Here is a 14,885-nt window from a genome sequence, read left to right as displayed (position 1 = left end):
CCAGCTGTGTTTTTGCTCATTCTCAGAGTGAGATTTTTTTCTGACAGCTCAAAGAAAATAAACCCTCTCCAAGACCTGAGTATCTGGCCATCTCATGTCTTCCAGATAAGACTGCCTTGGAGTCCCAGATACAGTACTACGAAGATCTTCTGTTCACTGCTATTTCCCTCATCTGGAACGGTTAAACCAGCAGGATGACAATAACATTTTCTCAATACAGGGTATTAAAACTGTCAGATGCACAGAACGCGTGGTCCTTGAAAGGTTGAAATATGTTAGGTTCATGACATGTACTGTGCACCAGATGTAGGATAGTTGAGTGTGATTACCAAGGTGACTGTACTGTGTTTCTGTAAGCACTGAGGCGGAGAGTTTGGTGGAAACTTTAAGCCTGTGAGCGGTTGTGGTCTAACCGTCATCCCCTGGAAGGTGATTTCCCTAACTGAGTTTGCTCTATGAGGTTTTCTGTGGTGAGAGCAATGATGGTGTTGTTGCTATGAGGAGACAACACTCACTGTTTTTAAGGACATGCTTGAAACAGTGCCTGCACAGTATTCATTTGATGCACAACAGGCCAGTTAGCATGTATACACAAGAGGCTACAGTTTCTCCTAAAAAAGGCTGTCAGACTGCATAAACAACTTCATTGGTATATCTGCTTACTTTGCTAACTCTCCTGTTTTTATAAAAAATGTACAACTCAGGTACTCTTTTGGGCATAGTTTGTTCCATGTAGTATTTTTGAAGACGTCTACTTACTGTAGAACACCATGGTGAAGCTACCAGTGATGATTTGGTGCATAAGTTACTGTTTCACTGGAATTGACTTGTAGGCTATCCAATCCCAGTAAGAGATGGCTTCAGATCAGCAGTTGTTGTTACAGCTGGTTGGAGAAATAGACAACATACTGTACTAGACTAGAGCCAAAGTGATTGATCGTAGAGTAATCTAGGAGGCCTATATGTGATACATGTTGTACGATTGACTTAGTGATATAGTCACTCTGGAACAAGAAAATTATCCTGCTGTACAATAGTGCTTTAGGGATACGTACATACAGTAGCTCCCACTATGCACAGACGTCAGTTCAATGTCTAGTTTTCATTTACATTTGGTTGAGTCGTCAACTAGCGTGAATTCAACGTGAAATCAACAAAAAAATGTCACCATGTCATTTGATTTAGGTTAAAAGTTGGGTGAAAAAAACACTAAATTCCCATATGTTGATGACTTTTTGCAAATCCAATCAGTTTTCAATGTTGATTCAAAGTCATCACACAGACACAGCCAAGTGTGCTGTATCTGTATTTGCCTTCAACCAACAGACCACGTTGGCCTTACGGCCAACCTTCCAGACAACCAGGGTTTGCCTTAGGTCTCAGGCAGAAGCGATATATTTTTGTTCCAGCTTGACAACCGTAAAGCGAACACTCCAGACTCCCCTCTCTTTATCCAGAGAAAGTTACCTGATTTGTCCTGTGATATGACAGGAGCAGTGTGCAGTACTTTATTGCTGTGCATTGCCTTGCGTAAGATTAACATAGTCATTTATTGAGAGGATAACCTTATAAGCAGCAAAGTGAAACATATAGCCTGTGGGATATAATGAATAGGTGGGCAGTATGGTGGTGTGGGCAGGAAGCAGGGACTCATTGTCAGTGTTCACAGGGATGTACATTATATACAGCTTTGATCTGAGCCAATGTAATTAAGTGAATGATGAAACTGACTCATTCATTGGCTGCTTGAGGTGTATGCGTAACATCTGTCATGCTGACTGTAGCTGTGGTTCCTATCGGCAGCAGTGCTAAGGCTGACCCGGAGCCAGCACGGGCTAATGTCAGATGGCTGTTCAACTTAATGGGGCTCCCGCACCCTACCTCCACCACCTCACTTTAATGGAGCACAACTGCAAAGGGAGCTGGGATAGCAAGGAGTGCTACTGCTTTTGAGTATCTCTGAATCATCCTAATTAGTCAACCAGCTAGTGCCTACTGCCACACCCGCTGCTTAAGTGTTTTCAGTACTTGCTAGAGAGCATTGTTTCGTGATAATCAAGAACATTTGTTCTTTGTTTGCACATTTTCTAATTTAATTCCAGTAAACACATTGCTCGATTGAAACATTTTAGGGCTTAAACCCATAATGCATATTAAACATTTTGGGATTAAAAGACTTCTTACTATCTGTAACTTATTATTAGTAAACATTTTATTTTATTATTTGTAACAATAAAAGTTTTTAATGTGACTACTACCATGCGTTAGTGGGAAAGGTGAAACACACTCTGCAAACATACTGTATCTTGTACAGACCTGATGAAAATGAAAGAACCACACTTCTATCTTCTGACATTTACAGTATCTATGGTTTTTTGGCTGTGAATCGACTTGTGTTAGTTGAAGTGCTGCCTGTCTACCCACCTCCCACTGTCTGTCTGTCCATCAGGCATTTCAAACAGCGTCTGCCAAAGCTCAGTATTATGCTAAGCAGGATTTTATTTCAGGAATGACATGACCATGGGCTTTGAGCCTCCCCGCACAAGACCCGACTGGCCTCTGCCTGAGCCTAAGCCAGAGCAGGACTGAGGGGGATCAGCAGGAGGCTCTGGAGAGTGTCAGTTGGTCCAGGAGCATCCTTCTGCTCGTACCCAAGTTATCCATATTATCCAATGCCCTGTATAGCACTGGCTCACTAACACATTCAAATGTGTTTTTATGTTCCACTTTGAATGAATCAATTTACACTAAATGAGGTGTGTTGAAAGGTGAAAGAGGATATTTGGAGGCCAAATAGAGCCTCCCAGGTCCTCATGAGCTCTGGCCCTTTGTCTTCCCCTGTCTGTCTGACTCCCTGTGCCAGGCTCTCACCCTCTGACAATCAGCACTTTAATGAGGATTTGTGGTCACACAGTGTTGCTCCAGCTGGCCACACTGTTAGACTCAGGCTTTTTTGCAATAGGTTTATTTTAGTAGGTCAACTGAATCTTTTTCATGATGTATGTAGCTAGCGCAAGTATATATTTCTCTCCTTATTGTATGGCATCATCAGTGGGTTGATGATTGTCAAGATCTGGCAGTTAGGATCAGAGGTGATACACATATTCAAGTGTAGTTCAATTCAGCTTCCTTAAAGCTGATACATTTGTTTTGCATAATTATTTACATAGCATGCATAAAAAAATCCGCTCTGAGCTTGCCTCATGCTGCCCTCTGGAAAAGGCTGTGGATTAGTGAACAAGGTGCGACACCTTGTGGTTAAATTAAGAATTGTTATATTTCACCCAGGAACTGGTGATAACTTGTTCATACCTGTGTTGTCTACTGAACTAATCTCTCCATGTCATCCCAGGGATCGTCTTTTCTACTCTGGTGTTTGGACCTGCCTGTGGTTTCCTCCTGGGGTCCCTCTGCACCAAGTTCTATGTGGACTTTGTCTTCATCGACACTAGTAAGTCACTGGGAAATACAACCTACCTCACCTCACACCAATACTGTGGAAAAAACACAAACAGCGCACAGACTATACAAAACTGCATTCATTAAGAAGTTAAATGAACTATCAATGCATGGAACTTCCTTCCATCTCATATTGCTCAAATAAACATCAAACATGGTTTCAAAAAACAGATAAAGCAACACCTCACGGTACAACGCCTCTCCCCTATTTGACCAAGATAGTTTGTGTGTATGCATTGATATGTAGGTTACGTGTGCCTTTAAAAAATGTTTTAATGTAGTTCTGTCCTTGAGCTGTTCTTGTCTATTGACGTTCTGTATTATGTTTCATGTTTTGTGTGGACCCCAGGAAGAGTAGCTGCTGCTTTTGCAACAGCTAATGGGGATCCTAATAAAATACCAAATAATTAGAGCTAAGTAGTGTGCTATTCAAGGTTAACCAAAATAACATTAATCTGTAAATTGATTATGGGGAAATCACTGAAATGTGTGTTTGATGTTAACAATGCTTGTATGTGTTTTTTTCTGTCCCTCCACAGGTAAGCTGGACATTACCTCTGATGACCCTCGGTGGATCGGAGCCTGGTGGGGGGGCTTCCTCCTGTGTGGTGCCTTACTCTTCTTCTCATCCCTCTTCATGTTTGGCTTTCCCCAAACCCTGTCAGACCGAGAGAAGGACAGGGACGGTGGAGGGGAGAGTGAGCAGGCCATGCTCCCCTCTTCCTCTCTGCCCCTGGACTATAATGAGATGCCCAAGTCCAGCAACGGGGTGGGACGCAACAACCATGAGCCCATCAATGGTCCCACCTGCTTTCAGCAGCTCAGAGGTGAGAATTGTTTTCTGTCCCTTTATAGTACATGTAGTATTTGTGCAGTTAAATTAACACTTGTTATGCTATTGTATATACCGTATCACATCACTTATTCTCCATCTCTATCCCACCATGATTTGTTTGGCTATTATGTGCCCACACATAGTTCTATACAATACTCATGTCAATGGTGGAGCATTCAGTATAAGACCAAATAAACATAATGTAGTCCCCACAAACGATGTATTAATTTAACACCCGTGCAAGAGAGTAGACACTAAATGGGAACGTTTACCCCATCAATGTTGGGGTACAAATTTGAGTATATGCTTGTATGGATGTCACCAATCAACTGCATTACACGTAAAACAGCTTCAACTAGCACCTCCGATTCTATATGGCTAGCCTGTCTACCAGCTTAAAGGAACGGGAGTTAGCATTTAGCAGTCTTTTTTATCATCCTGAAAAGGACAACTTGTAAATATTATGCAGCAAAAAAAAGCAATACATATTAAAATTGGATTTTAATAACCACAGTGTGGGCTTGTTAGAACACATAAATCATTACGGATTTTACTAATGTCGATTTTTTGAATGCCTGCCAATGATGGTGTCCTTGCGCTTTCCCCCATGGTCTGCGTTTCATTGGCCTCTTTACCGCATGTATGTTTTTTCTCAAAACCGCAATAAAGATTTTAAAAAACCTAGTTTCAGATGCTGTTTTGTAAAGTGTAGACCAGGGCTCTCCAACCCTGTTCCTGGGGAGCTACCGTCCTGTCGGTTTTCACTCCAACCCTAATCTAGCCCACATTATTCTAATAATTAGCTAGTTGACAAGCTGAATCAGGTTAGTTACAACTGGGGCTGGAGCGAAAATCCACAAGAGGGTAGCTCTCTGGGAACAGGGTTGGAGAGCCCTGGTATAGTCTATTCTCTGATATGCCAGGGGTAGTGTATGATTTATGCTGTCTGTTATGAGAAAATGAAGGGAATTAAATCCTCTGCTTCCACAGATACTATTTAGCTTGTTACTAAATATGAAGAAAGAGACATATACATTCCACATGAGATTACAAAATGTTTTCAGATTTTGATATTACCCTTACACCAGTTAAATTATAACTGGCAGAATATTTTTTTCAAAAATATATCAGAAATAGTAAGCGATAGTTAGACTTGTTAGCAGTTGTCTGTGTCCATGTGGCACTTTGAAATTAAGGATCTCTTCATCTTCTCTTCTCAGTGATCCCTAAGGTTACCAAGCACCTTCTCTCAAACCCGGTGTTCACTTGCATCACGCTGGCGGCCTGTATGGAGATCGGTGTGGTGGCTGGCTTCGCTGCCTTCCTGGGGAAGTACTTGGAGCAGCAGTTTAACCTCACCACCTCCTCAGCTAATCAACTACTAGGTTAGGGCCAGTGGCAAGCACATGCATGACACACACACATACACACAGCCCCAGACCCCCTGGTGCAACACAGTACACAGGGAGCAGTACAGTGAGAAGCATCAGTACAGTATATGAGAAGGTGATAAGGTTAACATATGGCGGTATTAACTCTCTTCAGGAATGACGGCCATCCCCTGTGCTTGTCTGGGGATATTCCTGGGGGGGCTTCTGGTCAAAAAGCTGAACCTCTCAGCGCTGGGGGCCATTCGCATGGCCATGCTGGTCAACCTGATCTCCACCGCCTGCTACGTCTCCTTCCTCTTCCTTGGCTGTGACACAGGGCCTGTCGCTGGGGTGACCGTCGCCTATGGCAACGAGTAAGAACAGCCTGTACCTACACCACTGGTTTAGCATATGTAATAGCAGAACTTCTGTTGGGGGAAGGGGGTTTGATGAAAGTGGGAACAAGGTCAGCCACACACTGACTACAGAAACATTAGTCAATATACAAGTTACTTAAAATCTGTTTGGAAAAAGCGCTTTCACTGATTTCTGAGATAATAGCTGAGATAGTAGCTTATACTGTCTAGTTCCACAGAAATGTGATTTCCACCATTTAAAACATGCTCAATTAGATACATCGTAGCTACAGAAACTTTCAGAAACATTTATGTGCTTTTTATTCCTTTCTGATATGTACACAGCATAGTCTAAACAGCTTTCTCTATCTCTTTCGCTCTCGTGCTCTCTAGGACACTGCGGGTGGGCGAGAAGCCAGAGGTCCCCTGCATGAGTAACTGTAACTGCTACACCTCATCAGTCAGCCCAGTTTGCGGCTCCAACGGAGTCACCTACCTGTCCTCCTGCTTCGCAGGCTGCACTACAACAGTAAGTACAGGCATCTACCCTGGAAGGCTACCCTCATCTCCATTTTTTATGTTTTTTTGAGTTTAGTCAGGGTTTTAAATTACTTTTGAGCGTTTGAATAATAGAATACACAAGGTGCGATTTAGAAATGTGGTTGTGCATCAGTAGTTTTTCTCTTGTTATGTCAGTCACTGACAGTCACTCAATTAGCCATGTCAGCTAACAATTTTTAGATCGGTAAGTTAGTCTTGCCTGCTATCTAAACCTGTAGTCATTATGGCCGAATACCGACCGGGCCCTATTGATTTTGTTAGTCACTCTCACTCAGATATCATATTAACATGGCATAAGTCATGGCAAAATGTGTAGAATTGCAGGAAATTAGCTTTAAAACTTAAAACGTCTCCACTTCATGGTAAAATGGATACAATTGTAGGAAATTAGCTACAAAGCTGAAGGAAAATGATCTCTGCCCCATGGCAAAATCAGTAGAATTGCATGAGATTTTTGCGTAAAATTTCCCAATTTCTCTCCACTCCATGCCAAAATGCATACAACTGCAACATTTTTCTATGCCTCATGGCAAAATTGCAGGAAATGTACTTACAAACACAAAATAATTGGCCATTCAAATCTTGCTTAGGGCACCCAAAAGGCTATGGCCAACCCTGGCTACTGGTATAATGCATTTAGGTAAGAGAGTTTATCTGCACAAATACAGTACCAGTCAAAAGTTTAGACACACCTACTCATTCAATGTTTTTTCTTTATTTTACTATTTTCTACATTGTAGAATAATAGTGAAGACATCAAAACTATGAAATAACACATATTTACATTACATTTAAGTCATTTAGCAGACGCTCTTATCCAGAGCGACTTACAAATTGGTGCATTCACCTTATGATATCCAGTGGAACAACCACTTTACAATAGTGCATCTAACTCTTTTAAGGGGGGGGGTTAGAAGGATTACTTCATCCTATCCTAGGTATTCCTTAAAGAGGTGGGGTTTCAGGTGTCTCCGGAAGGTGGTGATTGACTCCGCTGACCTGGCGTCGTGAGGGAGTTTGTTCCACCATTGGGGTGCCAGAGCAGCGAACAGTTTTGACTGGGCTGAGCGGGAACTGTACTTCCTCAGAGGTAGGGAGGCGAGCAGGCCAGAGGTGGATGAACGCAGTGCCCTTGTTTGGGTGTAGGGCCTGATCAGAGCCTGAAGGTACGGAGGTGCCGTTCCCCTCACAGCTCCGTAGGCAAGCACCATGGTCTTGTAGCGGATGCGAGCTTCAACTGGAAGCCAGTGGAGAGAGCGGAGGAGCGGGGTGACGTGAGAGAACTTGGGAAAGTTGAACACCAGACGGGCTGCGGCGTTCTGGATGAGTTGTAGGGGTTTAATGGCACAGGCAGGGAGCCCAGCCAACAGCGAGTTGCAGTAATCCAGACGGGAGATGACAAGTGCCTGGATTAGGACCTGCGCCGCTTCCTGCGTGAGGCAGGGTCGTACTCTGCGAATGTTGTAGAGCATGAACCTACAGGAACGGGTCACCGCCTTGATGTTAGTTGAGAACGACAGGGTGTTGTCCAGGATCACGCCAAGGTTCTTAGCACTCTGGGAGGAGGACACAATGGAGTTGTCAACCGTGATGGCGAGATCATGGAACGGGCAGTCCTTCCCCGGGAGGAAGAGCAGCTCCGTCTTGCCGAGGTTCAGCTTGAGGTGGTGATCCGTCATCCACACTGATATGTCTGCCAGACATGCAGAGATGCGATTCACCACCTGGTTATCAGAGGGGGGAAAGGAGAAGATTAATTGTGTGTCGTCTGCATAGCAATGATAGGAGAGACCATGTGAGGATATGACAGAGCCAAGTGACTTGGTGTATAGCGAGAATAGGAGGGCCTAGAACAGAGCCCTGGGGGACACCAGCAGAGTGGACTGCAGAGTGAAGGAAAAGCAGCCAACAAGTGCTCAGCATATGTGGGAACTCCTAAAGACTGTTGGAAAAGCATTCCAGGAGAAGCTGGTTGAGAGAATGACAAGAGTGTGCAAAGCTGTCATCAAGGGAAAGGGTGGCTACTTTGAAGAATCTCAAATATATAATATATTTTGATTTGTTTAACACTTTGTTGGTTATTTCATTGTTTTGATCTCTTCACTATTATTCCACAATGTAGAATGTTTAAAAAAAAATGTTTTTAACCTTGAATGAGTAGGTGTGTCCAAACTTTTGACTGGTACTGTAGATTGGTTGCACAATCAGTTGACTGCATGTGTGGGGAAGGATGTGGGTACACAGACCCACGAGCCACTGCGGTCCCTTATCAGTTCAGATCTTTTGTGGTCCCCACCCCTATCAAAGTGGCCCATCCCTGGGCTATATGGTCTTCATTGTTACACCTTGCTCTGTAGTCAGATGCTTATCCCTTTGCAGTGAACCGAAGCCCCAAAAAAACCTACCTATAGAGACTGTAGATTTGTCTCTGTGTTAATCTGGCTTATTGTCACATAATGTAAGACAGTAATACTAACGCAGATGCATCTATTCTCCTGTCTTCAGAATCTGACAGGGTGTACATGTATATCCAGTGACAGCGAGATGGCCACAGCTGTCCCAGGGAAGTGTCCCAGTCCAGGCTGCCAGGAGGCCTTCCTCACCTTCCTCTGTGTCATCTGTGCCTGCTGCATGATCGGCTCCATGGCTCAAACACCATCCGTCATCATCCTCATCAGGTAAGGTGATGACCTTCCTCACCTTCCACCATGCTATAACTTTCGCAGAAGAACCCAGTCAACATGTAGAGAGTGTTTGCATTACTCAGAGACAGCACTCTCTTTTCTGTGTGTAACAAATACTGTTGTCTCCTCTTCCTAGGACTGTGAGCCCTGAGCTGAAATCATATGCTCTTGGAGTTTTATTTCTCTTGCTGCGACTACTTGGTAAGTTACAGTACTGTTAGACTTGCATCTGAACCAGTCAGGTTGCACTATTACATTACTTTGTTTATAAATCAAACATACTGAGGTTTCAGATGCTGTAGTATTGATTTCTCCAGCTGTAATCCTCTCCACACCTGTTCTGTAGGATTCATCCCCCCTCCTCTGATCTTTGGTGCTGGGATTGACTCAACTTGCCTTTTCTGGAGTACAGAGTGTGGGGATAAGGGAGCCTGCCTGCTGTACGACAATATCGCCTACAGACATCTGTATGTGAGCCTGGCCATTGGTCTTAAGGTCACCGCCTTCATTCTGTACACCACCACCTGGTACTGTTTACGCAAGAACTATAAGAAATACATCAAAAATCACGAGGGCTATACGACACCAACCGAACTGTTCCCCTCCAGTCTCACAATGGACAACATGAAGGATGGGAGTCAGAACCCAAACAGGACAAAGTTTATATACAACCTAGAGGACCATGAGTGGTGCGAAAATATGGAGTCGGTTTTATAGTTTCTGAACCATCAAGAGGACTATCTGCTACCTTCATAATTCTCTTGAAGGATTATCGTCTTTCTGTCTTTCTTTATTTATTAAATGATAGAACGTTTTTTATCTGAAGTCCTATTCAGGCCCTGGAAGACTGTTGCTGCTCTCTTCTCCAAATTGGTAACTTTTGATAGAGGCCATTTTGTTTGTAGAGGTGTTATCAGCGAGGATGTCGTCCAGTGCCAGTGAACTCTGTTGTGATTGTTAGTAGAAGACAACTACTGTCTGGTTCTGTCCTGCTCATAGGTGATTAGATGGTCAATATTATACTACTGTGGGCGCCATACTCGCTGAGTATAACATGGATCCAGTCAGTGAAAATGACAGGTCCTGTTCGGTCAGTATTACTATGTGTTACATCTCGTTCCACCAGGGAACTAATATATAAGTGTAAATGATTCGGTGTTGTGTAATTTACGTTTTATTTTGATGAAACGAACAGAGCACTTTCTCATATACTCTATATAGTAGAGGAAGTAGAACGCTTATATAGGATGATAGTCTGAAGTTACTATATGCTTTCAGTGTCAGAATGCAGTTCAGTGGAGGTAGCTGAAATGGTGTTAATGTCAGCATACATTGTACAAAAACAGTACTCTTGCTGGAACAGAAACACTGTTTTTGACTATGAACATAGAATACAGTTTGTCTTTCTATGGGTTATCTTATATTATTCATATCCATTTCTATCATTGTGAAAGAGATACTGTATATCTGTCTTTTTGCAGACTAATTTCTGAAGGTTCTTCAAGTTGTAAACATTTCTTTGCTTTTTATTTGCCTAGTTTATTAAACCCTAATATTTTTTAATATGAGGGATTACTAGATAAGAATATTATTTATGTTTTTTTTTGGGGGGGGGGGCTTTTGGACCATAGTGGAAAAGCAAAGATTGGAAAATATAATAAGTATTTTTGTGTGTGTTATAATGACATACCATATCTCTTCAAGCTAAACCATGAATATTAAAGTTTATATATTTGTACTTGTGAGGTTCAGAATGTTTTATTAGAGTTAACTAAACTGAGATGATAATATAATAATTTGATATTTAATTATTAAAACATTTTTAGTTGCATCACATATCAGATGGGAGCCATGTCATAACAAGAAAGGAATAAGAAACAAACAATGAACAAGAGCAAAGCAAACTAAAACAGGGCTTTTCATAGGGCAGAGTAACACTGCTTGTTGCTTTAGGCATGCAGAATCTACATGTGAAGTCTCACAAAAGGTACTTGGAGTAATTTACATGCAATGGCTGATAATCCTACAAGGTAATAGGCGTTCTTATTTTGTTATCCCTTGACATATTTATTTGAAAACCCTCAAGGCTTGATGGCACATCTAACTTCTTATTTTCCATTTTCTCTAGAGTTAAAGTTTTGGCATTGTCCCTTTTCTTACACTTTTTTGTATGGCAATATATCATTTATTTTACTCTGGAAATAAAATATTTTTCAGAAAATAAACCAGACATGGTGTCATTTTCACTTTATTTCTTTACGGAGAAAATGTATGTAATGACATGCACTGTATGCATAGGCAGAGAAATGAATGATCTGTGTATTTAATATGTGTCTAAAGCGCTCAGCAATCAGCCCTCTTTATTCTGATGTCCAGGTCCTAAAATGATTAGAATACAGGTGTAGTGATTGATTTCAGTTTGTCAGAATATATTTAAATAGCTTCCCAGAGCATATGTATGACCTATTGGTACTTTGTACTTGATGTATGCTGAGTGTCTTTTGAAATGTGAATGGACAACTACACAGTACTTTCATCTGGTCAGCTTGGTAAGTAGATTAGAGTTATTATTGATATGGCTTAGATTCTCTTTTGAGCCATTGCAGATGAACTGAGTTAACAGTGGTGGAGGGGAAGAGAATGCAAGGCAGGAGGCTTAGAGCTAATCATCACTCTACACACTCCAAAAGGTTTCTTTGGCTGTCCCCATAGGAGAACCCTTTTTGGTTCCACGTAGAACCCTACGTTAAACCCAAAAGGGTTCTACCTGGAACCAAAAATGCTTCTTCAAAGGGTTCTCCTATGGGGACAGCCAAAGAACCCTTTTAGATTCTAGATCACACGAGGTTAGTGGCACCTTAATTAGGGAGGACGGGCTCATAGTAATGGCTGGAACGCTATGAATAGAATGGTGTCGAACTCACCAAACATGTTTTCCATGTGTTTGATACCATTCCATCCACTCCATTCCAGACGTTATTATGAACCCTCCCCTCAGCAGCCTCCTGTGTTCTAGATAGCATATTTGTTTAGTTGTAGCCATCAGAGCGTTTGGCAAAACAGTAGGACAGACACAGACAGGATCTATCAGCCCACATGCCTCTCCACTCCTCTGGCTGGAGGAAACAGGAAAAATAGTCTTCACATCCCGCTATGTTTAAGCTGGAGGTTTTCCATGTGTCCCGTGTGTGCAGTATTGTGCCTCTATCTTTAAAGCAGAAAAACATTGTGCAACAATATGGCCTCACAATTTCAGTGTGTGCATGTTAATAGTTCTTCTTTGATAGCCCTTAAAGAAGTCGTAGAACATTTCAAAGATTGTAACATTATGGGATGTGTTTGATGATGCTTTCACACACACACACATACACACACAAACACATATACTGTACAGATAAACAAAGCAAAATTATTTGCCTGGTTTGATTTTGCAGCATCTTGAGACTGGCATTCAATTATTGGTGATTTATCAAGGATGTATTATGCTTTCCCTCTGTTTCCTGTCTTTCTCCTTAGAATCAAATATTTCTTGCAGCCCTAATGCATTTTTAGATTAATCTGTATATTGCAAATCTGAAAGCACTTTTTCCACATTTTGAAGTGTTACAGCCTTATTCTGTGTTACAGCCTTAATGGATTAAATAAATAAAACATCCTCAGCAATCTACACACAATACCCCATAATGACAAAGAGAAAACAGGTTTTTAGACATCTTTGCAACTGTATTAAAAATAAAAAACAGTAATAAGTATTCAGACCCTGTGCAATGAGAATCGAAATTGAGCTCAGGTGCATCCTATTTCCATTGATCAACTTGAGAGGTTTCTACAACTTGATTGGAGTCCACCTGTGATAAATTAAATTGATTGGACATTATTTGGAAAGACATACACCTGTCTATATAAGGTACCACATTAGACAGTGCATGTCAGAGCAAAAACCATGCCATGAGGTCGAAGGAATTGTCCGTCGAGTACAGAGACAGGATTGTGTCGAGGCACAGACCTGGGGAAGGGTACCAAAACAATTCTGAAGCATTAAAGGTCCCCAAGAACACAGTGGCTTCCATCATTCTTAAATGGAAGACATTTGGAACCACCAAGACAAACTGAGCAATCTGGTGAGAAGGGCCTTGGTCAGGGAGGTGACCAAGAAGCCGATGGTCACTCTAGAAGGAAGCCACTCCTCAGTAAAAGGCACATGACAGCATCTAAAGGACTCTCAGAACATGGGAAACAAGATTCTCTGTTCTGATGAAACCAAGATTGAACTCTTTGGCCTGAATGCCAAGCGCCACATCTGGAGGAAACCTGGCACCATCCCTACGGTGAAGCAGGGTGGTGGCAGCATCATGCTGTGGGGATGTTTTTCTGCGGAAGGGACTGGGAGACTAGTCAGGATCGAGAGGAAAGATGGACGGAGCAAAGTACAGAGACATCCTTGATGAAAACCTGCTCCAGAGCGCTCAGGACCTCAGACTGGGGAGAAGGTTTACCTTCCAACAGGACAACGACCCTAAGCACTGTCATGACTGTCCTGATCAGGTTAGGTTACAGGAGACCACAACCCTACAGATTATCTCTCACCCCCAACAGAGGAGGAGAGATCTAGGGGTCTGAAGATGTGGGGGTTTTATGACCCCTCACGCCCATGGTAAATCTTAGGCCACAGACAACATTCCTTTGTTCTCTCACTATGGAGGACCAGCCTCAGAACATTAAACATGCAATAAAGGGACTTTGGAACAATGGTGGTCATGACGATAGATGGAATATGAAAATGTATGTCATTTTTGTTTTGTTATTAAAGGTTAATAGATGACGTTATTACGAAAACATTGTAACTTTAAGAGTTTTCCCAGTATATGTTTGATGTTTATACATTGTACGTTGTGTGGAAAATGTCCAAATCAAAGAGAATGTTTTGGTAAGATGAAATGTGAAGTTAGTTAGATCTAGACCTTGCCTCTTAACTTGGTACGCCCAGAGAATTGCCCTAAAGGCGGTTACGCCCACTTCTGACCCGAGGGTATAAGACCTGTGAGTTAAGAATGAACAGATCAGACTAAGTGACCCAAGCTGCAGCCAAGGTCTAAAAAGTAAACGAACCCAAAACTCAACCCAAGGTTGAAGACAAATAAATATTTTTCTACCCATGCTACTGGTGAGTAGCTGTGTCTAAGCGGGTGAATTCAAGCCGGACTACCTAACCTCCACTCTCCATCGAATCGTGGTATCTACACTGTTTCATTCCTACGCTGTGAGCCCTGAGCTACAGAGCTGTCTGTCCTCAGAAGACCCATCCCAGAGCAAGGGTGAGGAATCAGACCAAAAGGACACTGACATCGTGAGGACGACCAGAGAGTTGCGCCGGAGAAGTGCGTCATTGAGAAGCCTAAACGACCCACGCGGAGCTTCCCATCTGAGACCTCCCACACGTAATTACATCATTATATTCTGACCCATAAGAGCGGCAGTTCGGGGCAAGGCTAGGGTTAAAATAAGCATAGCTGACAAATGCACCCAAATGTATATTTCTCTCGTGTACTTTCTCTTTTTCTCTCTCTTTTAAATCCCCATTTTGGGTAACACGCGCCATAGTGTGTTGGCCCGTTATACT

At 42.3% G+C, this 14,885-nt stretch overlaps 1 protein-coding gene across 1 annotated transcript in view; it reads left to right on the top strand.

Annotated features, from left to right (window-relative positions):
- LOC139539924 (solute carrier organic anion transporter family member 3A1-like) overlaps window positions 1–11,490 on the top strand; it is a 59,522-nt gene extending 48,032 nt beyond the window's left edge. Inside the window, exons 3-10 of the mRNA XM_071343330.1 lie at window positions 3,353–3,451; window positions 3,999–4,286; window positions 5,515–5,679; window positions 5,840–6,038; window positions 6,414–6,549; window positions 9,087–9,259; window positions 9,402–9,466; window positions 9,612–11,490. Coding sequence (XP_071199431.1) covers window positions 3,353–3,451; window positions 3,999–4,286; window positions 5,515–5,679; window positions 5,840–6,038; window positions 6,414–6,549; window positions 9,087–9,259; window positions 9,402–9,466; window positions 9,612–9,982 — 1,496 coding nt within the window. The 3' untranslated portion in view covers window positions 9,983–11,490. The remainder of the gene's footprint in view (window positions 1–3,352; window positions 3,452–3,998; window positions 4,287–5,514; window positions 5,680–5,839; window positions 6,039–6,413; window positions 6,550–9,086; window positions 9,260–9,401; window positions 9,467–9,611) is intronic.
- Window positions 11,491–14,885: the final 3,395 nt, after the last annotated feature.

This window comes from Salvelinus alpinus, chromosome 15 (genome assembly GCF_045679555.1).
Source record: "Salvelinus alpinus chromosome 15, SLU_Salpinus.1, whole genome shotgun sequence".
In the NCBI taxonomy this organism is placed as follows: Eukaryota; Metazoa; Chordata; class Actinopteri; order Salmoniformes; family Salmonidae; genus Salvelinus; species Salvelinus alpinus.
Note: the sequence above shows the minus strand (reverse complement) of the source record. Positions and strands in the feature narration are given on the sequence as shown.